Raw genomic sequence first — 25655 nt, forward strand, 5'->3', positions numbered from 1 at the left:
TAAATTGTCCATTTTATTTTTTATTCCTTGTGTATTCTATAACATTTTAAACTATTTTCTTGGCTTAAATTCAGTATTTTTTTGAAGTGCATTTAAAATACAAAGTAATGTATAGAACCTGAGGATCGTCAGGGAGCTTGTAATGCTGTTGTTTTAATGTTCAGACTCCTGAATAATTAAGATGAAGTGGAGCAGGAGCTCGAAAGTAGATTCCAAACTCTGTTTTCCTGAAGTACAGCCACAAAGTCCATGCTTTGGTTGACCTCTGAGCCCTGTGCAAAGTTCTGTTCATTGAGCACCTGCCTCAACAGGAGTCAGGGTACTCCCAGACCAGAATACACAGTAGTCTGGTGGTTAGGCTATCTGCTGCAAAATATCAATTCAAAATCCTCTGGTAGAGAAGGAAACTGAAACCACTGAATTGCAATGTAAAACAGAGACTCCACTGGGCATTTTGAAATGAAACTGTCTTTAAGCTTTTGAAAAGTAGCATGTACATACCTAGCTCCAAAAGCTCTTGTCTGCATCATCATTATGAACATCATTCCAGTGTCTGACCACTTAACGTGTCTCTCCTGATATTCTCTTTATGTGGTTTAATTTTATTCCTATATTATGGTTGGCATCTCTGGAGCCTAATTCAAAACATTGCCAGAGGAGAGCAGACAAGAGAAGAGGATAGGACAGGACAGAATTGAATCAAGTTGCTTGGGTTGGAAGTGACTGTAGAGATCACCTAGTTTCATCCCCTCTGTCAAAGGCAGGATTGGAACACACTGTATCAGCCTGCCCATGACCCCATCCAGCCTTGCCTTTAATCCTTCCAGGGATAGGAAACCCACAGTTTATCTGAGCTAACTGTTCCAGTGCCTCACCACTATCTGAATAAAAAACTTTCACCTAACATCTTCCCTCTTACAGTTTAAATCCATTCCCTTTGTCCTATCACTGTCTACCCATGTAAAAAGTTAGCCTCCCTCCTGTTCATAAACTCCCTTCAAGTACTGGGAGGCCACAGTAAAGTCCCCTGAAGCCTTCTCCTCACGAAGCTAATCAAGTTCAACTCTCTCATAGGAGCTTCATAGGAGCAGTGTTACAGTCCTCTGGTCATCTTTTTGTTCTTCCTGTGGACCCACTCCAACAGCTCCGCATTTCTTGTGCAGGAGACACCAGGCCTGGATCCCGTACTCCAAATGGGGCTTTACAGGGCCCGAGTAGATCATCTCCCTCTCACGGTGGGCTACCCCTCTTTTGATTTAGATATAAGGATGTGGTGAGGGACCATGGCAAAGGCCTTATTAGATGATATCAGTTGCCCTTCCTTTGTCCACCAATTCTGTCACTCCATCATAGACAGACACCAGATGGTGAGGTATGATCCGTCCCAGATTCAGCACTCAGCATTTTGTCAGCAGGGCAAGGGAGGGAATTTTGCCCCTCTGCTCTGTGCAGTGAGACCCTACTCAAGTACTGCATCCAGATGTGGAGCCCTCAGCACAGCAGAGACATGGACCTGTTGGAGAATGTCCAGAAAAGGACCACCAAAATTATCCCAGGGATGGAACACCTCTCCTACGAGGTCAGGCTGGGAGAGCTGGGGCTGTTCAGCCTGATGAAGTCTCTGAGTTGATCTGATAGCGGCCTTACAGTATCTAAAGGGGAGCTACAGGAAAGAAGGAGACAAACTCTTTAGCAGGGTCTGTGATGATAGAACAAAGGGAAATGGTTTCAAGCTCAAAGAGGGTAGATTTAAGTTAGATGTAAGGAAGAAGTATTCTACAGTGAGTGTGGTGAGGCACTGGAACAGATTGCCCAGAGAGGTAGTGGATGCCTTGTCCCTGGAGACTTTCAAGGCAAGGCTGGATCAGGCCCTGGGCAACCTGATCTATCTGTGGTGTTCCTGTTCATTGCAGGGAATTGAACCTCATGGTTTTTCAGGGTCCCTTCCAACTCCAAGGATTCTATGATTCTATGATATCTTCAATTTCTGCATCCAAATCATTGATAAAAATGTTGAAAAGGACTTAAAACTAAGTCCTTGGGAACTATGCTACTGACCTTCCACCAGCCAGATGTAGCTACATTTACTATAACCCTTTGAGTTCTAGCATTGAGCCAGTTCATCATCCAGTGTAGTGTGTAGTTGTTTATCTCACTGTCGAACAATTTGTCCAGAAAGATGCTGTAAGAAACAATATCAAAGGCCTTACTGAAATCCAGAATGATTACTTCCTCTGCCTTCCCTTCATCCACTAAGCAGGTGATTTTATTGTAGAAGGAGATTAAATTACTAAGACAAGACTTTCCTGTGATGAAACCACAAGGAGTATGCCTGATAATAGCTATGTTTTTTTAAGTGCCTTTCAATAATCCCCAAGGATAATTTTCTCCATAACTTTTCCAGGGACTGGAAAAGTTACAGATAGGTCTGTAGTTTCCTGGATCTTCTCTCATGCCTTTTTTATAGATAGGTATAATATCCATAGAATCATGGAGAGTTTGGGTTCCAACCCTCTGCTATAGTCAGGGACACTTCCCATTAGACCAGGTTGCTCAAAACCCCATCCAGCCTGGCCCTGAATGCTTTCAGGGTGGGGGTGGGGGGGGGGGGGGGTGGGGGGGCATCCACAACCTCTCTGGACAACCACCCCCACAGTACAGAATTTCTTTGTAAAATCTAGTCTAAATCTACCCTTTTCCCATTTAAAGCCATTTCCCCTCATCCTATTGCTATGTGCCTTTGTAAAAAGTCCCTCCTCAGCTTTCCTGCAGGACCCCTTCAGGTACCGAAGGGCCACTGTATAGATATGATCAGTATAGTGGCTCAAATTCAAATGCATATTGGAAACACCATTTCTAAAATGCATTTTAATATTGGTTAGTTTCAGTTAGCAGAGATCTCCCCAGACTCCCACAGCCTTTGCTAAATTGCTGAGAGATATGGAACTATAACATCCGTTAATTCCTACAGCACTCTGTGCAGGTACCATCTGGCCCCAATGACTTATGAACAATGAGCTGATACAGATGTTCCTTTACCATTCCAGTGACCATAGATGGAAAGTCACTGCTCTCAGTGCAGAGCAAACAAGTTCTCCTTTAAGTTTTATCATGTCATCCAATCTCGAATAACATAGGATATTGTAATAGTAACAGTGATGGAAGATGAGCCTATGCTACTTCCCTGCCATTAGTATTCAAATTTATTTCTCTCCCTGTTGGTCATACCTGACCTTGAATCTTGAAATAATTATACATCTGTACTTTATTACTAATCTTTTCATTTTTAAGAAACATTAAAGATAGCTACTACCCTGATCTAGGATTTGACATTCTTAATTTTCAGGAGAAACTTCTGAGCCCCTAATGTTTTCAAGCCCTTGGCAATATGCAGATCACAACGTACCTTTTTGCTTGGAGTACCTGTGAATAATAGTAGTGTGAAAGATCTCACAGGTTCATCATTGAAAAATTACCAGATAGCAATGTTTCCTTACATCACCATAAATATACACTAATATTTTTATAATCTGAACGTATGAATATGAATGACTCTACTGATTTCGGGGAAAATGAAAGCTAATAAGCCATTTGTTGAGCAATACAAATGTGTATATATTTGCTACTAAATACCTGATAATATTATCTTATAAATTAATATGGTCAAAATTGAGAGATTTTCTTCATATCCAGAATGTTTTTACACTCAATACTGAAAACTTTGAGAATATGTATTTTAACATAATAAGTATCTACATGATTTTTTTGCCCCAAGTGACAAAATCTGTCATACTACAACTTAAATGAAGAGACTTATCTCTAAATATGCTCGGAGTTAAGCAGTACATGCTTTCATAATGTAACATGATTCTTCTTGTCTTGGTCATCCACTATATCTCCCTGCAATAATACATGAACTTAGCAAAATTGTATTCAAATGAAAGACAAAATTAAACTAACAATTGACACTGAGTAAATGAAACATCAACAAAAAGGAAAGGAGACAGCAATTTACTATGAAATTTGTAGTAGAGTTGATAAGTATGCTTCAATTCTTATGGCTTTTATGAAAATAGGACACATCCCTCTGTTGCTTCCTGTAGTTTATACAAAATACAATATTGTGGAAGGAAATTTTCTCATCTGTTCCATTCACCCTGTGAATCCATTGGCAAAGAAGTCATACTTCTCATAAAACCTTAGCAGATAAGGACATGCTTTGGTAGCGCGAACACAGTAGGAATGCCCAGTATTTACTTCTGTGCTTTATCTGAGAGGGCATCTACAGAGTCAGAGATGAAGCTATGGATAAAAATTCATTTCCCTTGTTGTTTTTTTTTTGGATGTACTATCATTCATCTCATCAGATTTTCTATACAATCTGGGGAAAAGAGGGAGAATGCTTTAGCTCAAATTAGCATTGATGATATTCCTAGAAACAAACAAACAAGCAAAAACAATGACAACTACAAAAAGCACAAAAGCAGTGTAGAATGGCTTTGTCCAGTATCTTATAAAAATGTGCATAAGTGCTGTAAGTCCACATTATAGTGGTAGTTCAGAATACCATTATAGAGAACTATGCAGTAGGAGGCATGAAACTCCCAGTATTTATTTCATACTATTTTCATCACAATATTCCTTTAGAATTTCCTTTCTTTTTACACTTTGAAACACTTATAGTATGCTAATGTCAAGGAGAGTATTGATGGCAGTACAACTTATGTGCACTTTTCTCTAGATTATGCCCTAAACTGCATGGACAGAAAGTGTAGAAAGAAAAATAAAATATTGATCGAAGCATTAATACTCACTTCCATATCTTTCCTTTGGATGAATCATTGGTTTAGTAGTCAAACTGACAACCAAAGGAATTTTTGTTTTCTTCCCTTAGATCTTATTATGTGTTGGAGATTATTAGAAAGTTAATGTAACAATCCATATAATAACTACAACTGCTATCTTGTAAAACGTATTTTTTATGGCTTAGTATCTCATCTAATTTTAATCACACTGGACTAAAACTTGATTTCCAGCCCAGATGCACATTCATTTTACAATAACAACAATAATAACAATAACAACGATAATAATAATAATAACAATCAGATAGCATTTGTTTTTTTATATATGAAAATAAAAATGAAAATAAAATTTTCAAGAATTTCCACTTTCTTTGAAAAAAAAAAAGAGAAAAGAAAAAAAGAAAAAAAGCACACCTACAATTGCAAAGATGTTGTTGTGGAAAAATTAATAATTCAATACCTTACTTGGAAAGGTGCCCTTGTTCTTTTGGTAATTGAACTCCCTATAGTGTTTTGGTTGGAAATTCAACTGCAAAATATCTGTCACCTAGTTTTTTCTTTTGATATCTTGCAAATTCAGAGAGAATTCTGGGGACACTTTTCATATTTTAGACATGTAGTCATAAAACAGTTATTTTAGTACATTCTATTATTTTTCATTTCCATTATTTCATGCATTATTTTTTTCTAACTTGTATAGGGTAAAAAAAAAATTGTTAATTATAGTAACAACTTCAGGCTAAACAACAGTTTGGTAAACTACAGTTTTTATGTGTTACATTATTATGCAAAGGGTTTGCATTCATCTTTTTTGTTGCTGGTAGTGTGTTTGGGTTGGTTTGTTTGTCTATTCATTAGGAACAACTGTGGAGATAAACCAGATGTTGCCATATACTACTGCAGGAACAAGGTAAACCACAGCAGAAATTATGTATACTAAGGGTTAGGTTATGCTTCAGACATATGGACATGCACAATTTGAAAAGAGAGTCCTGCAGTTTGACTCTCCATCAGCTTCCCTGATGTTTTAAGTCCAGGTGTAAAGAAGTAAACAGGTCTTGAAAGAACTTTATCTTCACTAATATACCATCTTGCACATCTGAACAAGCACAATAATGATAATCTGCTTTTCAGAAGGGCCATAAGAGTATTGTCTATCATTTACCAGGTGAAAAAAAAAATATCGTCCACATTTTCTCCTTTCTTCTCATAATTGTTTGTCATATTTGTCTATTCATCAATTGTAATAGAAGTGGAATATCAAAATCTCTTCCTAAAGGAAAAACAGCACCAATTTGAATAGAAAAAAAATGTACAGTAATGCACACACTGAAGAAGCTGGGAGAATTAAGGTTACCTCAGGAGAGCTGATGTTATAATTTCCTAATGTTCATGTAGTCTGCTTTCTATCCTGTTATTTAAGTAGAATCATAGAGTCATGGAATCATAGAATGGCCTGGGTTGAGAAGGACCATAATGATCATCCAGCTTCAACCCCCCTGCAATGTGCGGGGTTGCCAGCCACTAGGCCAGGCAGCCCAGAGCTACATCCAGCCAGGCCTTGAATGCCTCCAGGGATGGGGCATCCACAACCACCTTGGGCAACCTGTTCCAGTGCGTCACCACCCTCTGTATGAAAAACTTCCTCCTAATATCTAACCTAAATTTCCCCTGTCTCAGTTTAAAACTATTCCCCCCTTGTCCTATCAGTTTTCACCCTTGTAAACAGCTGTTCCCCCCTCTGTTTGTATGCTCCCTTCAAGTACTGGACGGCCTCAGTGAGGTCTTCCTGGAACCTGCTCTTCTCCAAGCTAAACAAGCCCAGTTCCCTCAACCTTTCCTCATAGGAGAGGTGCTCCAGCCCTCTGATCATCTTAGTGGCCTTCCTCTGCACCCACTCCAAGAGCTCTGTGTCCTTCTTATGCTGGGGACCCCAGGCCTGGACATAGTACTTCAGACAGGGCCTCACAAGAGCTGAGTAGAGGGGGACAATCGCATCCATCTCCATGCTGGCCAACTCTTTTTTAATGCAGACCAGAACAGTTGGCCTTCTGGGCTGCAAACACACACTGCTGGCTCATGTCTAGCTTCTCGTCCAGCAGGACCCCCAGATCCTTCTCTGCAGGACTGCTCTCAAGGAGGTCTTCCCTGAGTTTGTATAAGTACCTGGGATTACCCCAACCCAAGTGCAGCACCTCATTAAGTTTTCATGGGCCCACTTCTCCAGCCTGTCCAGGTCCTTCTGTATGGCTTCCCTTCTTTCCAATGTACTGTCTGCACCGCTCAGCTTGGTGTCATCCACAAACTTCCTGCGGGTGCACTGTATGCTATCATCTATGTCATTGACGAATATGTTAAAGAGCACCCAAGACTGACCCCTGAGGGACACCACTTGTGATTAGCCTCCACCCTGACACAGAACCACTGATCGCAATCCTTTGGCTGTGTCCAGCCAACCAATTCCTAATCCATATAAGAGTCCATCCTTCAAATATATTCCTCTCCAGTTTAGAGAGAAGGATGTGGTGAGGGACAATGTCAAATGCAGAAGTCCAAGTAGAATGACATCCACCACCCTTCCCCAACCATTCAAGCTGTCACTCCATCATATAAGGCCACCAGATTGGTCAGGCAAGATCTGCCCATGGTGAAGCCATGCTGGCTGTCTCAAATCACCTCTTTGTCTCATACATGCCTTAACATAGCTTCTGCTCCATGATCTTTCCACACACAGATGTGAGGCTCACTGGGAGCTCACCTGTAGTTCCCCAGGTCTTCCTTTCTCACTTTCTTAAAAATAGGAGTAATGTTTACCTTTTTCCAGTCACCGGGGACTTCACAGTCGTGATTTTTCAAATATGATGGAGAGTGGCTTGGCAACCTCATCAGCCGTCTCTTTCAGAACCCTAGGATGGATATAATCCAGCCCCATGGATTTATACATGTTCAGTTTCATGAGCAGGATTTGGACTTGTTCCACCGTTACAGTGGGACAGAAGCCACTCCCCACACCCTCACCTAGAGGCTCATGGTCCTGGCAGACACAGGAAGCCTGACCACCTGTGAAGACTGAGGCACAGCACTCATTGAGTAGCTCAGGTTTTTCTATGTCTGAGGAAGCCAGCTCCCCATTACCTTTAATCAGAGGGGGAACACTCTCCTTGGCCTGTCTCCTTCAGCCTATGTACCTATAGAACCACTTCTTGTTATCTTTCACATGCCTCGCCAAGTTCAGCTCCATCCACGCCTTCGCTTTCTTAATCCTATCTCTATTCACATGGACAACAGCCCTGTATTCCTCCCAGGATACACAACCCTGCTTCTACTTTCTGTACATTTCCCTCTTTTCTCTCATTTTAAGCTGCGGGTCCTTGCACTGCCACGATGGTTGTCTGCCTCTTCTGTTCAACTTCTGCTGTTTGAGATAGATGGTGTATATTATTTGCTTAAGCCCTTTACTGAATGGTTTTAACAGGGGTGCCATAGTTGATTTTCAGTCACAACTATGTTAAAGTAGACAGAACAATGCAATTAGTAAGACATGTATATTACTATTTTTAACAAAATATGTGAATAATAAGAAAAAAAACATGACATGAGACTAAGAAAAGTACTGCAGAATAAGGGAAGCATGGCTGCTAGCATATTAAATGTGGGTTGATCAGCAGTCTTTGTCAGATTGACAGATATGACTGTGAAGTATTTGGGTCTTTTATTCTAAAAAAATGCTCATATCCTATAAGCTGCATCTCCCTTTCAATATCTGAGACAGTCATAACATTGTTTACAGTAGTGAGAATCATATATGCCATGCAGTATTGCATAATACAGTATTAATCAGTAAAAATGACATTACTTCTACTGTATCATATTCAATCAGAATGTTTTTTCTGTACATCATTTGGCCATTATTTTTATTGCACAGTATCTACCCAGTTCCTAATCAGAACTGCAAAGTTTACATTAAACTCTGACAGAGTTTTGAAAAGACACTGGCATTTCTCTAACTGTAAGACTTCTCTGAGAAGGACATTCTTATCTAGAAATTTTTGAGGGTTTTTTTTTTTTGCGGGGGGGAGAGATTATGCCATGTTAGCCATGGACGTGTGAGGCTGGTTTACATACTTTGATGTTTTTTTTGTTTCCCTTTTTTTCTCCACTATTACATCTGCCTAAACTGCAGAATGACATAGGATCTGCAATGGTGAATATGCTTCTTGGGAATTCCTCTGCTTATATCATGGGAATTCTGCCAGATTGATTAAATCATCCGCAACTCTGTGGAAAAGTACAAAATTGCCAATAATGGCCATGAATCTACATCTATATTTGCTACCTATTTTCAATTTGATAATTTTCCTTTATATAAATAGAACATGTGTTAATAGTACCTGTCACTTCTTTATAGCTTTCTGTATAACAAGAAAGATCCACAGGAATAATAGGTGCCCGTTTGCATATTCATATAACCCCAAACACTAGACATATATTCAAAGAAAGTCACGCCAAAAAGGAATGAATTTTCTAAATATGGATTTGATTCTGACAAGCCCAGGAAGTCTGTTTTACAAGAGGCACAGATGATCATGGATGAAATACTTGACTATAAAGTGTAGCATTGAGATTTATGAATATAGTATAACTTTTTAAAATCCATTTTCATTCAAATTTCATCTGAATTCCACTCCTTATTTACTTTATACCTAAAAAAAAATACTGATTTTATATCTGCAGGTCAAAATGTTCAACATCTCTGAGTAAATAATCACACTCTTACAGTTCTGCAGGCATGAGCATCATGAAACAAATCACAGCTACACTTTTCCACTGGATCATACTCATTATTCCATCTCCTTCATGGACTTCGTAACAATATGCTCAGTTTCTGTCAGCCATCCTTTCAACTGGCTACATATATAAATTAGATTTTTTTCTCAACTGCATTAGTTACAAATAGAGCTATATCATTTAATCACTGAATTTTCATTTGTTACCTTTTGAATTATAATGTTGCTGGGAAGAAAAAAAAAGAAAAAAAGAAAAAAAAAAAAAAAAAGAAAAACAGAAGATGAAGATTGTAATGCAGGAAATGTCAATATTAGCCTGCCTCTGCTCCTAACGTGTCACTGAATATCTTATTGTTAAGTTTAATTAGACCACTTTCTTCATTTCAGTGTTTTTGAAAAATCCATTCCAATTTTCAATAATGTTCAAGTAATTTTGCAGAATACAAGGTGTATTTGTAATTTCTGATAATACAGTAGTACAGAAAACTGGTCAGCTAATGTGTGAATGGAATTTTATGTTTGCATGAACAGCTTGAATAACCGAATGAGTCCCTCTAAACATGGTGGACTGCCCATGATTAATACTAATTTAAATACAATCATAATTGTAACAGATGTTTTGTTTTAAATTAAACTGATCTCTGTGGCTGTCTACCTTTTATAATTAGGTCTTGTCTAAGTCTCTGCATTGGACACCACCTGCAAGGATTTAGTGCTAACTGGATGCATTGTGTTTTCCAGCATAGGGTGAATTTAGTATATGAAATCTTGTTCTCAGAATGAATAATACCATCCTTTTGTTTTAAAAACATGCCAATTTCTCTTAAGCTATCATTCTTTAATATTTAATCAGTACAGATAAATGCATCTCATTTAGCCTTGACTATATCACAACATAAGAGAAAGTTAATAAAATAAATTAGTTAGTTTATCCAGAAGATAGTGCTTCAGAATATAGAATGTGTAACTACATATTTCAAAGTGGATATTGATTTATCATGTGGCTCTCCAAAAGGCGCTATTGTGGAGGAACGCTAATAGACAGTGGCTTGAAGAATTTGTGATTTTCTCTCAATTGTTTCATTCAGTTACTGTTTGTTTTATATATTAGAGGATACTGTTCTGAACACAATAGCAGGTAAGGGTTACATCTATTGTGTATTCAAAAGCTAGTGATGTACAATGTTGAAGTGGACTGGTGCGAACTGCATTCTGAGAGTGGACTTGGGATAACAGATTGCTTTTGCATGAGGACTCTTGGTATTTAGAGCCACTCATAAGGGTGGGTTATTGAGGCACAAGGGGTGAAACAAGAGTGAACCCAGTGATTGAAAATTATTGTTTCCCAGTTTTGTTTCTTCCACCATTATTTTTGTGGTTTCAAGTCATTTAGTGACCTGAGGTGATATTGACAGGAATTGACAGCGCACACGCTGCTGCTGGCAGCAGAGTCCTGCAGTTGCTCCCTGGACACGAAGATGGGGAAACAAGAAGAAAGAAACCCAATTGGTGTTCTCTAAACATAACATATGTAAAGATAATAGGTTTGATTTAGTTGAAACCAACCTCTTTTTCCTGTAGTAATGATTTCCCTCCCCTTTCCATTGCAGTTCAGGAAAAAAAGCAGGAATGATTTTTTTGCCTCTCCCTCTCTCCTTGTCCGCACAAAGAAAACGTGGGTTGATACCATTTTTATTGTTCTGCTGGGGTGGGTTTCAGACCTCACATTAGCATATTGAATGGCTAATTGAATTCGGGGACCGTGTTAATCATCTTGCTTTCTTCAGGGCAGGTCGGTGAAAAGTGCCAGCAAATGATCTCTTTGACTTGGGGTCAGTGTGTTGCTGCCACCCCAAGAAAAAGAAATCACGAAGGGGGAGGGAGCTTGGGAAAGGCGAGTTGACTGAGTGATGTCTGGAGGGCGAACTCGTGTGTCTCTTTGGTGATGTTGTGTGCTGCTGTACTGAAATCCACCCCTCTGCTGGAGCTAAGGCAAGAGTTGGAGGCATCTGATGCTGCCGTTTCCAGGGTGAAATTTCCAAGGCTGATCACTAAAAACAACTAAAAAAAAAAAAAAATCCTCAGCAAAAATAAGCATCAGAACAGAAGATCCGGCATCTCCCAGTCCAACTGGCATAACCCAGGCAGGCGTTTGAGAACCATCTGCCTTTAAACTATCCATGCACACAAGGAAAAATAAATACACATAGAGAAAACAAAAAGAGACTACAAGTAACGACCACCACTTTTTTTTTTTTTCTTTTTTAAATAAAAGAGCCAGAAAAAGAGCTAGTAAAGGAAAGGAAAAAAAAAAAAGGGGGGGGGGGGGGGGGGGGAGAGTGTGAGAGAGAAAGCCTCCCCCTCTTCCCCCAATGAGTTTTTCGCAGTGCTCTGCTGAGGCTCGGAGGTGGTTGGCAGCGCAGGGGGCGGCTGCTGCCGCGGCTGGCGGGGCTCCGCGCAGCGCAACGCGCCGGGCCGTCAGCACCACGGCTTCGGACAGCTCCGCGCCTCCCGCTCCGCGCCCGGCGTGGGGCCGGTCCTGCCCCACGCGAAGTGCCTCGCTCTGTCCGGGGCTGCGCGGCGCTCCTCGCGGCTCAGCTGCATTGTCTTCTCACGGAATCAGCCGTCAGGCGTAATTATCCCCATTTTTTTTTCCCCCCTTCTCTCTCTCTCTCCTTTGCAGGAACGACTCTTTGGGAACCTGGTCCACCCAGGGATGTAAAACTGTGCTTACCGATGCATCCCATACGAAATGCTTATGTGATCGTCTCTCTACCTTCGCCATTTTGGCTCAGCAACCTAGAGAAATAGTAAGTAACGAAGAGGGGAATGAAGCCCGTTCTAATGCAAAAGGAATAGTGCGGGGGGGGGAGGGTGGGGGAAGGGGGGATAAGAGGGGAGGGGGGAGGGGGGCTGGTCGAGCTTTCCTCTCAGGTATATTTCAGGCGTTGCATTGAGGAATTGTTTAATATTCCAGGTGGGCTAATGTTGTTAGTCTCCTGGTGTACACAGTGTTTCAGAGAAACAAATTCCAGATTCTGTGATATAACTATATCCTGGTGAAATTTTCATGCTCTTAAACTCTATGTGGTAGTTGTTTTTTTTTTTTTTGTTGTGGTGGGGTTTTTTTTTTTTGATTTTTGGTTTTTTTTTCAGAAAAAGCCTTCTAATTGTGATGCAAATGTGTTGAAAACTTTTGTATTGAACAATTATCAACTTAACAAGCTTCTTAAAGGTTGCAAGCCTTTCCAAGGGAATGTATAGGGAGGCTTTATTATTGCTCTTAGGAAAATCCTAGATACTGTAGTTAGACAGATTGCATATCTGCATTGGACATTTTCAGCAGAGATTTTCAATGTGCTTTTTGATACAATGTAAGAAAAACAATCAAGATTTCGTGTAAAAGAGTGAACATGAAGGATATCAGCAGACTATTACTGAATGTAAAATACAGCTAAAAACAAATATTTGTGAAGTTACCATGTAAAGACTTAATTTCATTTTCTTGGTTTAGAAACACATGATCAGACTCTTCAATAGCAAAGTAGATCAGCTTGGAACAAAGTGTCTGAAATAAAATGTTACTTTCTGACTGAGATTTGGCCTAAAAGTATATCAGCCTTATCTCTCATTTGGGTGATGAAAGATATCTTGATAAAATCTAATTTGCCATACCTCCCTGAGGCTTTAAACAGAATTTTTGTAAATCAGGCACTGAATCCTTTCAAACTTTTAGGTATATTTTTTTTTTCCCTTTTCATTAGCAAAGACCATATGTATTACAGAATATGAACACCTACACAGGGAGGGAAAACCTTGCCTTGTATCTGACAATAGTAGCTTTCTTCATAGAAGGAAAAGCTACTTTCTTTTCAAGGTCATTTATTTATTTTTCTGTTTTATTAATAAACAGATTTCAAACTAATTAATTCTAAATTTGAAATACTTATGATACTGTTGTAGGCATCTTGCCATTCTTTCCATATGATTAGAGGCCCAAGGAAATGAACTGTGTAAGAACAGTAGATCGAAGTCAAAGTTATTAAAACTCAGAAAGTTTGATAATTCTGCAATAAACATTAACCAATTTCTTGGAAAAATTAGTGAAAGATCTTTAATATACTACTATTATAAAACCAACCTGTTTATTTAATACTCAATTCCAAACATTGTTTCTCAAGGTAATTTTTTAAAATTAATTTTAACTGGGGAATATTTTAAAGTTGTGTTCATGTCATAGTTTCTTATCATATTGTAATGTTACTACCATCTTTATTTCTCAAAATATTATGCAGGTATTCTAAGCTATTTTAAAGCTCAAAGCTCAAAGACCTCAAGGGTTGTATCAATAATTAAAGATATCTCAGATTTATGTATGAATCAGTTTTGGAATTAAGTTGATTTCTGTTTCATATATAACATTACTGAAGCTATCTCTGATACTGTCTGATTTTATAATATTTACTTTATTGCTTTTTTTTGTATTTTGACCTGTTGTTTTAATTGGTGGAGATTGGTTTCCTTCATGGTTATCTGTTGTAACCTACAGATCATGGAATCATCTGGTACACCCTCAGTAACCTTAATAGTAGGCAGTGGTCTTTCATGTTTGGCCTTGGTCACCCTAGCAGTTGTCTATGCAGCACTATGGAGGTATGTAATGTATTAACAAAGTTAAACATGAATACATAGTTGTATTTAGTTGATTTAAAGTTTAAAGAGACCATTAGATTAAGCATTTATTATTTAGGGGAAAAAATGTATTTTTTCATTGCTAAGTCTATTGATGTGATTGATTAGTTTTCCTCTCTTGGCCTACTAGCAGTGGTACAGCCAACTCATCTTTCTGCTCTTTAATATGAATGATATTGCTTTTTTGGTGAAGTATTCATAGCACTAATTAATACTTTACTTGGTTTTCTATGTGGTGTATTTCATATAAGAAAGTAAAGTAGTCTCAAATAGTGTGCTGGTACTGTCCAATAATGGACTTTCTTCCTATTCTAAGTTTAATACATGAAAGTATTGTCTCAAATGCGCAATAGATAGTCATGGAGAAAATAATATGTGGTGTGATTAATTTTGAGATCTGTGATAAGGAACATGACATGTTAATGTGGAAAGTGAGAGGAAATGGCATATAAAGTAGAAGTATATATTTTTTTAAAAAGTGAACATGGATTTTCATTTAACTTCTTCCACAGTAAAAGAAAAAATTCTTTGTAAGAAAAGAAAAACGGAGAAAATGGTAATTTTTAGAAAATGGTAATTTTTTAGAGAAATGTAAAATCAACAAGTACGGTTTTGCTTCTAGAAGCAGTTTGATAATTCTATACCATTTTTGTCTTTCCCTTTCTTATGGAGCCTCAGAAATTCACAAGATTAGACAGATATATAATAAATGTAGACTATCTAGTCACATAAGATATAATAAGTATAAGAATTTTAAATTCCTGTCTGTCAAAGCTAAGAATATTTCTGAAAGGGTATTTCTAAAGAATTTTAGTGTTATTTTTGCACTCTCTGATATATTTAGCACTTGGAAAGAAATACTGTCATGCTCAGTAGAACTGGTCTTCTCCATTGTCTAACTTCCAAGCTGAGAAAAAAATGTAACGTACTGTGAAGAACTTAACATGGGTTCTGTATCCCTCTGGCTGAAGAAAAGTCTGATAAATCTTGATCGTCTATCACTGAGATATTCCAAAAATATTATGATTACTGAGTGGCTGTCATTTGCATCATTACAATTTGCACTAAACAAGTGTCTTGAAAGCATGTAGTAACCACATGTACAGAGAGGATAGCTGAGATGTATATATAATCTATTATTAACTATTACAAATCTGCAGGTGAGAAGAAAGTTGAAATTTTGACCCCATGCTTATGTATTTATATTTGGAATATCTTCCTTTTTTTTACCTTCCTTTCCTCTGTAATGAAGAGCTAAAACTGTTGCATTAATAGAGAAATTAAACTCTTCCTAGCTTAAGTCAGTTCTCTGAGCTTCTCATTGCATTGTATTTACCCAACTGCTAAGACCTTTTATAGGCCACAGATACTCAGTGTTGGAGTCTGGCTCAGGTGAATCAATAGTTAACAGGTTGGAAAGTAACAGCACACTGACAGTGTAGACAAAGGCACTAGACTTTCTGTATTTGTTTTCAAATTCATAAACCTAGCCTTAACAGCACTATTCTATTTTTAGGAAGAAAAAAGAAAAGTGAATTGGAGTATCAGGGTTGTTTTTTCTTCTTATCTAAAAAGAAAGTAATGGTGTATTATTTAAATTGTAGTTGAGCAGAAAGGACTGTGATCTATTACATACCCAGTGGTCAACATCTGTTATGGGGGCAGCATCCCTTATTATGACCTCAGAGTCTCAGCTACTGGCATACAGATTGGGAGTAGAAAGCAATATTATTGAAAATTTACAGTATAGATCATTAAATATATTAACTTGTGGCTTGGTCTTCAGATAAACTGAGCATCCTTAACTTCCACTTACTTTAACAGTGAACATCTACTCTGTTAGTGACTCTGATATCAGGTCAGTAAGGTACATCAGTTGAAACCATCATCATTCTATTTCTGTGCTCAAACGTATAAAAAGCTGTGCACAGAAAAATGAGAACATTTGCATCTTGTGAGGAAGTAGGTAAGAGCATTTGTAGTTTTTCATCCTGAGTGTACTTGTAAAATGAGTATAATAAGTTGGCAAGAAAGTGTCTGTTGCTCACTGTTATAATTTAATCTTTCCAAACAAGCATTTTTTGTATTAGATTTTATGAAGATGAAGATCTTATAATATTATTACTTCTCTATACAAATTATTTTGTAAAGGTGGTGTAACTTCAAGATTAATGTTATCATTATAACAATAATACCTTTCAATATACATTGCTATATTATCTTCAACTAATCTGAATCTTAGTTATGCATGTGTATCAGATCTTCTGTTCATGTAAATCACCCTGTGCTTCTGAAGTTAGCTTTGAGACTGGTTGATGCAAGCTGTGGGTATTCCCAGGCATAATGAGGGAGAGTGAAAAGAAACATGAATGTATCCAAGCCCATTATTATCAGCATGATGTCGGAAAACTGTTGTCATAGTTTTGAAAAGAAGCATTGACAGAAACTTTTTAAAAATATACAAAGAAACTAAGAAGGACTATGTATGAAAATATCATAGTTCCTATGTCTGAAATGTAATGGTTCACTGATACTCTGAGCAAGAGAAGACATCAGAGAGTGCCTCTCTATAGCATTTCTAAGAATTGCATTAAAGCTTTGTGTGATTTAGTAGTGGCTTTCCTTTTAAAAAAGTTGTATGCTCTCTTTTTTTTTTTTTTAATTTGAACAGATACATCAGATCTGAAAGGTCAATAATTCTAATCAATTTCTGCCTGTCTATTATCTCATCAAATATCCTTATCCTGGTTGGACAAACTCAGACACATAACAAGGTATGATAGATTCTGTTACATTTGCACTCAAGTATTGATACTTCTATTTTATTTGTGTTTTGCTTAAAGTAATTGCATTTATTTAGTCCTTCACTCATAGGAGTTTGCATTTTTGATAGGCTACTAACAGAGGGAAAATATTTACTGTGTTTCATTGTTATTTTTTCCCCTCCAAAAATCCCTTTTGGTATTGTTCCCTCTGGATAAGCTGTGCTCTCCGTGGTGGACTTGTATGTTTTCTAACTAAATTTCAAAGCAGAAAGTTCAAAGACTCAACATCAAAAGCACAAATTCGGATTCATTATAATAGTTGTAATAGGATTGTGCTACAGTTTTTTTTTTTTTTTTTTTTTTTTTTTTTGTCTTTTTATTAACACACTGGTACTCGAAAGGCAAGTGGAAATTACTTAGAAGTTAGAGTACTACTCTTGAAAAAGTGCACAGACATCGTAACAAGCTATAGAACTGTTAGATCTCTGACTGATGTAGCTATAAGAAAGTAACAACCCTGCATATCTTATTTAGTGATAGACTGCTGATTTATTAGTAATCTGTTCTCAGACTTTCTGAACACAGAAATAATTTGCCTTGTTCCTGCAGAGCAAGGCTGTGTTAGTGTTTGGAGGAGCCACTCAGTGCCCACTGATGTTGGGCAGTGACAACAAATGATTGTTTAAAATTAACTGCAGCTACCTGATAGCTTGGAATATAAAATAGAACATAACTGGCAGATAGGTGTGTAGGCAATAGAGTGGTGTTGAAGTTTGCAGTGAGCAAAAACCTGTGAAGTAATTCTTAAACTCAGTGTTTTATACTGTATAATGCACTGCTCGTGTTGATTTTTTCCCAATCCAATGAAATCCCTTCATCGTTCTGCTGAAATTACAATTTGTATTTAATCTACAATTAACCATTTATTAATTTTAGATGAGTTCTTAGAAATTCTTTAGTTCTTTAGAAATTTAGCTGACAGAACGATCATAAGCTCAATAGGAGTTACATTGCTGTACTTTGAAAAACGTATCCAAAACCAAAAATTATCATTTCCAATACAAAACTTAACATAATCATTGAAATTAAGATATTAATATATTCTAAATTTTGAAATTTTGTAGAGGTGCAAGCAAAAAAAATATGATTTTGTAGAAGGAAACCATGAGATTCTCAAAGACTTTGTTCAGTGGAAAAAAGTTGGACATCTGCAGGTGACTTTAGAATGCCAGTAACAGTGGAAGGCAGAAGAAAGATTTAACCTCTCTGGAATTTCCACACTAACTTGCACAGTCACACATAGTATGTTATTATCAATTTCAAGGCTCTATTGCCATCGTGGAAATGAGGTTTGAGTGCACTAGAATGACTGTATTTGAGAACGTGTTCCTGAGGTATGATGGCAGATTTACTCCAATGCTTTACACTGGGAATACTGAACTGAACATCTTTTTTTATGAATCTTAATGTCTTTGACCTCCCTCACTTCTGCTTGCTGAAATCCTAAAAATGAAGAGATTATGTTGACTTCTTTTTGGGAACTGCCAATCCTAAGAATAGAAATGTGCGGAGAAAATTATTGACAGAAAAAACAACGTCACGTGGTTTTTGAATATACGGACTGAAAAAATGATTCTAAAATACCACTTTTTACTTAGCTTGTCTTCTTTCTGAGTCCATGTCTTGCTCTTGATACATTTACCACCAGGGAGCTTCTAGACAGGGAGTACCTCTGATGGATCAAAGGAAGAATATGTTTTTTATATTGAAGATATTCCTTGTTACGCATCAAAAGTCTTTTTTTCAGCAGGTCCAGTGACCTGTGAATTTGTTGTACCTCCAAGAGAGGAACTGTGAGTGTACCATCAACAAAATGGCCAGCTGAAGCTAGTGTTTAGCAAAGGCTTAGTCAAATTAAAGCAATCAGACCTGAGTATGACTTCACTACGTTTGCAAATAAGGATATGTTTTGGCATGATATGTTTTTCAGTACAAGTTCTAGAATCTTTACTTTTAGTGCTCATATACCACCATAAGAAGTCAGTATTTGATTTTTAGTTTTTGGTATAGATTACAATACTGACATCTATAGGAAAAAATATGTTTTCATTTTGCTGAGCTGGAAAATTAAATATGGAAATTAGAACTTCAGAAAGATCTGTGGTTCAAGCTAAAAAACATTGTAGATTTTGTTTCAAGGATTTTGTTATTTACCACAAGCAAAAAAATAATTTAAGTTTTTAGGGTTTGTTTGAAAGCTTTAAGTGAAATCTTGGAAAATACTTTATCAAGAATAATGTAATATTCAAGTCAACTTTTAAAAATTATTATTCTATGTTAAAGACTGTGATGGTATTTTATGGTCAGAAGATGAGATCAGGGTTTTTAATGTATCAGAGAATTTGAGAAATATGACATGCTGTAATTGACTGCTTATTTATTCTGTTCCATTCTTATTCTTGCAATTTGCTTGTTATTGGGCATCTAGTTAGTAACCATATGATGCTGTTGATGTTCACAGAGTTGAAGAATGCTCTGCTTTTCCTTGTGCTTTGGGCTTGTTTGAGTTTAAACTGTCCCAAGTGCTATATGTGTGTATATTCCCTTTAGGATTGGATGCTTATAAATCTGATAAAGGTGAATTCAATTTTAAATTTGAATCATGTGTGAATTAAGTGTACTAAGGGTGCATTTATGACAAACAAGATTTTGTCAGTTGGTGAAGTTCATAGTTTTCTCTGTCTACATTGAACACTGCATCAACCACTTTTGTTAATTTCAAAGGTACCCCATCTCCAGGAAATTTATTTTATACATGTGTCTTTTTAATGTACATATTGACATTTATTGCAGAAAAAATATTGACTCTCTTGGTCTGAATAAGTGTAAGTTTTCTTTTATTTACTTTCTCCTTTATGTAAATCATAGATACTTGGCATGTTGAGTTTAGATCTGCTCTTTTAAGGTTGAATACATTCTTGATGTTTTTATAAAAGCTTCTTTTAGTGAGAACTGTGTTTCAATGTTACACTCTTGGTAGTTCAACTGAGTTCTGCCTTTCTCAGTGAAAAAAGAACATGGTATTTCCCACGGGCAGAAATGGCCACATTATTTACAGAGAAGTGCATAGTTTTTCCATTTCTTAGATTCCTTTTTTAAAAGTGTTTTTTTCTCCTGTTTCAGTATATAAAATGTAACTTGAGGACACTAACATTAGACCAGAGGTCTAGATCATGAGGCCTCTATCTAGTTTCTAGTAAGAATAAGAATTCTTACTGATCTAGGAGGGAGTATGGTTCCTCGTGGAAAATTTGGACTGGAATAGCAAAATAAAAAAAAATTTTTTAAAGTTTGTCAGCATAAACGTCAAACTTGTTGTGCGTTTTATTGAAGGGCATATCTGAGAAATGTTCTGCCTTTTTCAGTATGTTTCCCCAAGATTTTCCAAACACAGAACTTTATTCAAAGCTGCCTTAATGCATCAAACTTTGTAAGAGATTTCTGTTTTGTCAGATTCCATTTTGTAGCACGGTTCACTGAAGGATGAATTTGCAATAATATTATGAATTTGGTTACATATCATGTTTCAATATAATAAGTGCTATACTAAGTATGATATGCTTATTAATTTAATTTTGATGCTTCTTTCTGTTTCTTGTTTTCACGTCCAAAGTAAAACTTAATGTTAGATGTTTGCCACATAATCTAATTTAAATGTGAGGATACCTGTAATGCTGTTGATACACCAGGGGTAGCCTTTTTTACAGCTGAATCTAGTTGTGATGTTGAAATGAAGCTTCCCAAATTAAGGAAAGATAACACATTTCATATATAACCTAACTGCTCAAGTATTTGTTATTTCACAAATACTGTGAGATATACTTACATCTACAAAAGCAATATGCTTTTAATTTGAAGAGATTGACAGCTTTCTTTGGGGAAATCTATCAGTGATTTGTAAGTTCCACTGAAATGGAACTCTTACTATATTATCTTGCCATCAGAAAAATATGGTTTTATTTCTTTTCTATGTGGACCTTTGGCACTAAAGCAATACATCTTTATTTATGCTACTGATCCCATTTAATGAACAGGTTCTCTACTCCAAATAAGTTATATTTACAAATGGGTAAAAATTATTTTCTATACTGTCTCTTTCTGATCATACTTGAGTTCAATTCTGGAATTCGGGTCACTTGTAAAAAATAGGCATATTTTTAGAAATGTCATAAAACCCTGCACATTTTGTTAGTCAGACTTATGTGTGCCAGGGAATACCAGGAAAGATGTTTGGGAACAAGGCAACATTTAGCAACCCTGATATTCTGTATCAACCCTGTTTAATTGCAATATCCAGTTTATTGCTCTTGCTATTTACATTTTGAAATTAATCTCCCCTGAAAGTAGGTGAAAAAATGTGGTTATTTTAGAATTTGATGTCTTTGACCACCTAAAGCACATAACATAAACAAACAGCGGTTCTGATAAAATTATTGTGAACAGGCAAAAAAAAAAAATCATAAAATTTTACAGATTACAAGATTTGAGTGTCCACTAAATAGGCCAACTGGGTAAAAATAAATCCAGTTTTAGGTTTTGTTCATTTGTTTGTTTGTTTTTAAATAGGCATTCTAAGCTGAAAGAGTCAAATAGGAGTAGAGAGGAGCTGAGAAGCCACAGTGCCACGTTCCCACAGCATTCTGAAGCAGCTGACTGTGTAACTAGGACTCCCTCAGGTTTTGAGAAACAGTGGGTGGAGGGATCCCCTGAGAACCCAGCAAATGTTCAGGTGGCATTAGTACTGTCTCTAACCATGTGGCTCTTGCCCCATATTTGCTGCCGCCTTACAGATGCAGGCATCATGGCAATATATCTCCTAGGAAACAGCAGGAGAGACCTAAGAGCAGATGGAATGAACAGAGAAATGATGCTAACACAGCATTAAGGTTGTTTTAGAAAATCAATGAGGATGTAGGGAATTCAGCGTCTCAGGCAGTAGAACTCTGTACTTTAGCTCATGCTCTGAGGACTTCAGGATGATACTATCCACTTAATCAATAAGACCTGGGCAAATATGTCCTTCCATTTTTTTCACCAGTTCCCAGTTGTCACCTTCCCTGCTGATTGCCATTTCTTCCTTTCTGTGCAACAGTTTGTTGAACAGAATAAGTCAAATCTCACAGAAACCCACAATTAAATAGGTCATCTCTCAGAGTACGCTGTACCACAGACATCTGCCTGCTGTGTATTTGGGAACTCAGAAACAATTAACTGAAGAGCCCACTTAACGTAACTATTACAGGAGTAGTTCTGCTTAAGCAATACTGTTTCACTGTGCCAAATTCTGACCAAACCAGTTGACATCAGTGGAATTAGCTACCTATTTTCAGATTCTTGAAGGAGCAGATCTTTCTTACTCAAGATCAGTAAACATTGTCATTCATGCTACTGTTAACCTGCCTCAGTGGTAAAGGTAATGTTTTCACAAGTACCTGCCACTCAGTTTCTCAAAATACATCAAGTTTATCATTCAGTTTGCTGCTTCTAAACAAACTAGGCATTTCAATTTTACGTGGGCTAAAGAAAGAGATTGGGTAGACATTATCAGCATGTAATCTCTGCTTCCAGTCCCCAGAACCTTGATCAGAACTCTGTGACCTATTTTAGAATAACAGAAATTTTCAGTTAGGAAGGTTGTCTGTTTCTATATCCTTCTCAAACCAGAGTCAGCTGTAAGGTCAGAACAGGTTATCCAGAGTTAAAGACTTAACTTTATGTAGTCATGTCTTGAAAATCTCCAATTGTAGAGACTGCATGAAACCTTGAGAAACTCCCCAGTGTTTGACTATTCTCACAGCTAAAAGGCATTTGCATGTACCTTCTTTGGACTTCTCTTGTTTCGATTTGTGTTAATTGTTCTTTGTCATCCCACCCCAAATCTCTGTGAAGACATTGGCTACATCTTCTCAATCAGTTCTCTGTAGGCACTGACAGGCTGATGTTATGTGCCCCAAAGCCTTGTCTTTTCCAGGCTGAGCAAGCGCACCTTCTTCAGCTTTTCCTCACAATGCATGTGTTCTAGCCCAAACCATACTCATGACGTCTGCTAAATTCACCATAAGAATTTCTTGTACTGGGTGTCCCGATTGTATTGGATGTGATATTCTAAATGTGATGTAATGTGCTGAAAAAGGGAGGAAAATCATTTGTCAGTCTACTAGCTGTTCTCCTGTTGGTGCAGCTTTGAATGCGCTTGACCACTTGTGCTGCCAGGGCACATTGTTGACTCATATTCAATTGAGTTTCCCATCCCTCCAACACGTTTAGCTCTCTCCAGATAGCATCATTGCCCTTGACTGTGTTTGGTCCTATCTTCAGAGTTGAACAAGAACTTTGCTGCCTATTCCCTGCCAGTGACATTAAAGACAGGTCACTGTAGTACTCCACTTGTCATTTGCCTCCAGGTAAATTACCACCCAATCCAACCTATTTCTTATCTTCTTAGTTGTTTTCCATCTGCCTGTGACCTCCTGGTCTAGCTATAAAAACTAGTTGTTGGAGATTTTGTTGGAGCTTATTTAAATGAATTTAATAATTTTAATTAACAATTAAAAAAAAACGTTTTTTGAATGTGTGACCTATGACTCACACCTGTATCAGCTCCAGCAGCTCTCAGCTGGTGAGTGTCTTCACCCATCCAACCACTCATGCAGACATGCTGAGAGGCGCAGCACTGGTGCACTGTGCTCCCTACTCCCTTACTGTAGTGTTGGGTTTAGTGCTGCAGTGTGTGCCTTACCTGTCCTTCCTCAGCCCAAAGTAAACAGACCAGGCTTTACTCTCTGCTGTCCTGCTGTTCTCAAAATGGTATGTGCTGGGAGTTATTTGTTTGTTTGTTTTCTTCATGTTCTTCAGGATCTTTTTAGAAGTTTGATCTCTTCTGGAATTCACCCCCACAGTCCTGAGCTCATTCTCTCATAAACACCTGTTTGAATCATTTCAGACAATCTGTTGATGACTCAAGTAGCTATTCTGGGCTTCACACCTATTCTCTACTTCATTGCTTGTTTGTTGAATTCTAGTGGAAATAGAATAACGGTCAATGGGAAGTAGATCAACCTACAGACAAATGTGTTTTCATTTATGTAACAATAATCTTAAAAAAAAAAAATTGAAAAACATGAACACTTGTAATGACAGTGAAAAGATTTTTAAATGAAGGTGTCATAGGAATATACTTCACAAAGCTAAACATTTTGAACAATAGTAATAACAGCAACTCGGTTATTTTCATTCTACTATGAAGGTTGCATTTCCAACATGAAGTTGTCTATGTGGGTTATCATGTCTGAAAAGGCAGGCATACAATTCGCCTGCCATATATACCAAAACAGATACAAAAATCTTATCAAGATATTTTTTTATATCAGTATCTGGTAAAATAATACATTAAAAATACTATTATTTGATAAATGCAATGTAAAGCTCATGTTCTGAAACAATTTGTATAAAATCATTACTTTTTATTTATATCAAAATAAAACATTAGAAAGCACAAATTCTTTTGTAAGATTATCGTTTAAAGAACAATCATGTAAATTTTGTGCAAAAGGTTATTTACTTATTGTACTAGATTTTATTTATACTCCCCTACAATTCCCTGTTGTGTCTGCATATTTTCAGGAACATATGGTATGGTTTAACCTTGACATACACTATGAAGTTCATTTTTACAGTTAACTCTTCTTTTGTTGTTGTTGTTTTTATTTTTGAATTCTCACATATATGAGTTTTTGGGCCCCTACATCTTGCAGTTAAGGTAAATGAATACTGGATTTATCAGATTCTTTGTTTGGTCTTATTAGAAACTAATAAATGAGAATTCTTTCCTTATACACTATATATTTCACTCTGAAACAAATCACATAGAAGTTCACAGAATCAGACTCAGAGCTGGCTTAAGAGATGGTATGTAAATGAACTGTGAGATTTGTGTTATCAATGAAGTACACTCAAGTTTGGAAACAGCTCCTAAGTGAATCAATTTGCTTTTTTACTGGGGGGAGGAGGAGGAGGGGAGAAGTGAATTCTGTTTGCTGGATTCAATCAAAATAATCCAGAATGCTGTTTGGAACAGCAGTCAGAACTAATTGCACCAGATGTACAAGAAGTTTTGCCCTGGCCAATTGCAAGTTAGCGTACACTTTACATTTACTCTTTAGTTTTTAGCAAATAGTGGAAAGTCAAGAATAATCACCCACATCCTGTCCTTTCCTGCCTTTTCTTTCTAGTGAAAGTAACAGAGGTCATATATGCAGACCCCTTGAAGTTGGCATTCACTAAATGTATATAGTATATACATATATACTTAGTATACTTAAAACATCATGAGAAAAAGTGTTAGATGCTATAGATCACAGTGGGACTTACTCACAATAGGGATGCTTAGCTTGTTAAACTCCTAGTTACAGTTAGGCATCAAAATAATGTACCCGGAGATCCTTTTTGGTATTAATGTAAAATGCATTCAATGCCTCTAAGTTTTAGATGGTTGCTGAAACATGATCTTTTAGATTTGTTTTCTTGGACACTGTATGGGAACTGTT

At 37.1% G+C, this 25655-nt stretch overlaps 1 protein-coding gene across 9 annotated transcripts in view; it reads left to right on the plus strand.

Moving 5' to 3' along the window:
• ADGRB3 (adhesion G protein-coupled receptor B3) overlaps positions 1-25655 on the plus strand; it is a 459396-nt gene that overhangs the window by 343798 nt on the left and 89943 nt on the right. For all 9 annotated transcript variants that reach the window (XM_048936529.1, XM_048936524.1, XM_048936532.1 and 6 more), the window contains 3 exons: positions 12276-12402; positions 14142-14245; positions 16956-17058. In XM_048936529.1, coding sequence (XP_048792486.1) covers positions 12276-12402; positions 14142-14245; positions 16956-17058 — 334 coding nt within the window. The remainder of the gene's footprint in view (positions 1-12275; positions 12403-14141; positions 14246-16955; positions 17059-25655) is intronic.

This window comes from Lagopus muta, chromosome 2 (assembly GCF_023343835.1).
Source record: "Lagopus muta isolate bLagMut1 chromosome 2, bLagMut1 primary, whole genome shotgun sequence".
Classification (NCBI taxonomy): Eukaryota; Metazoa; Chordata; class Aves; order Galliformes; family Phasianidae; genus Lagopus; species Lagopus muta.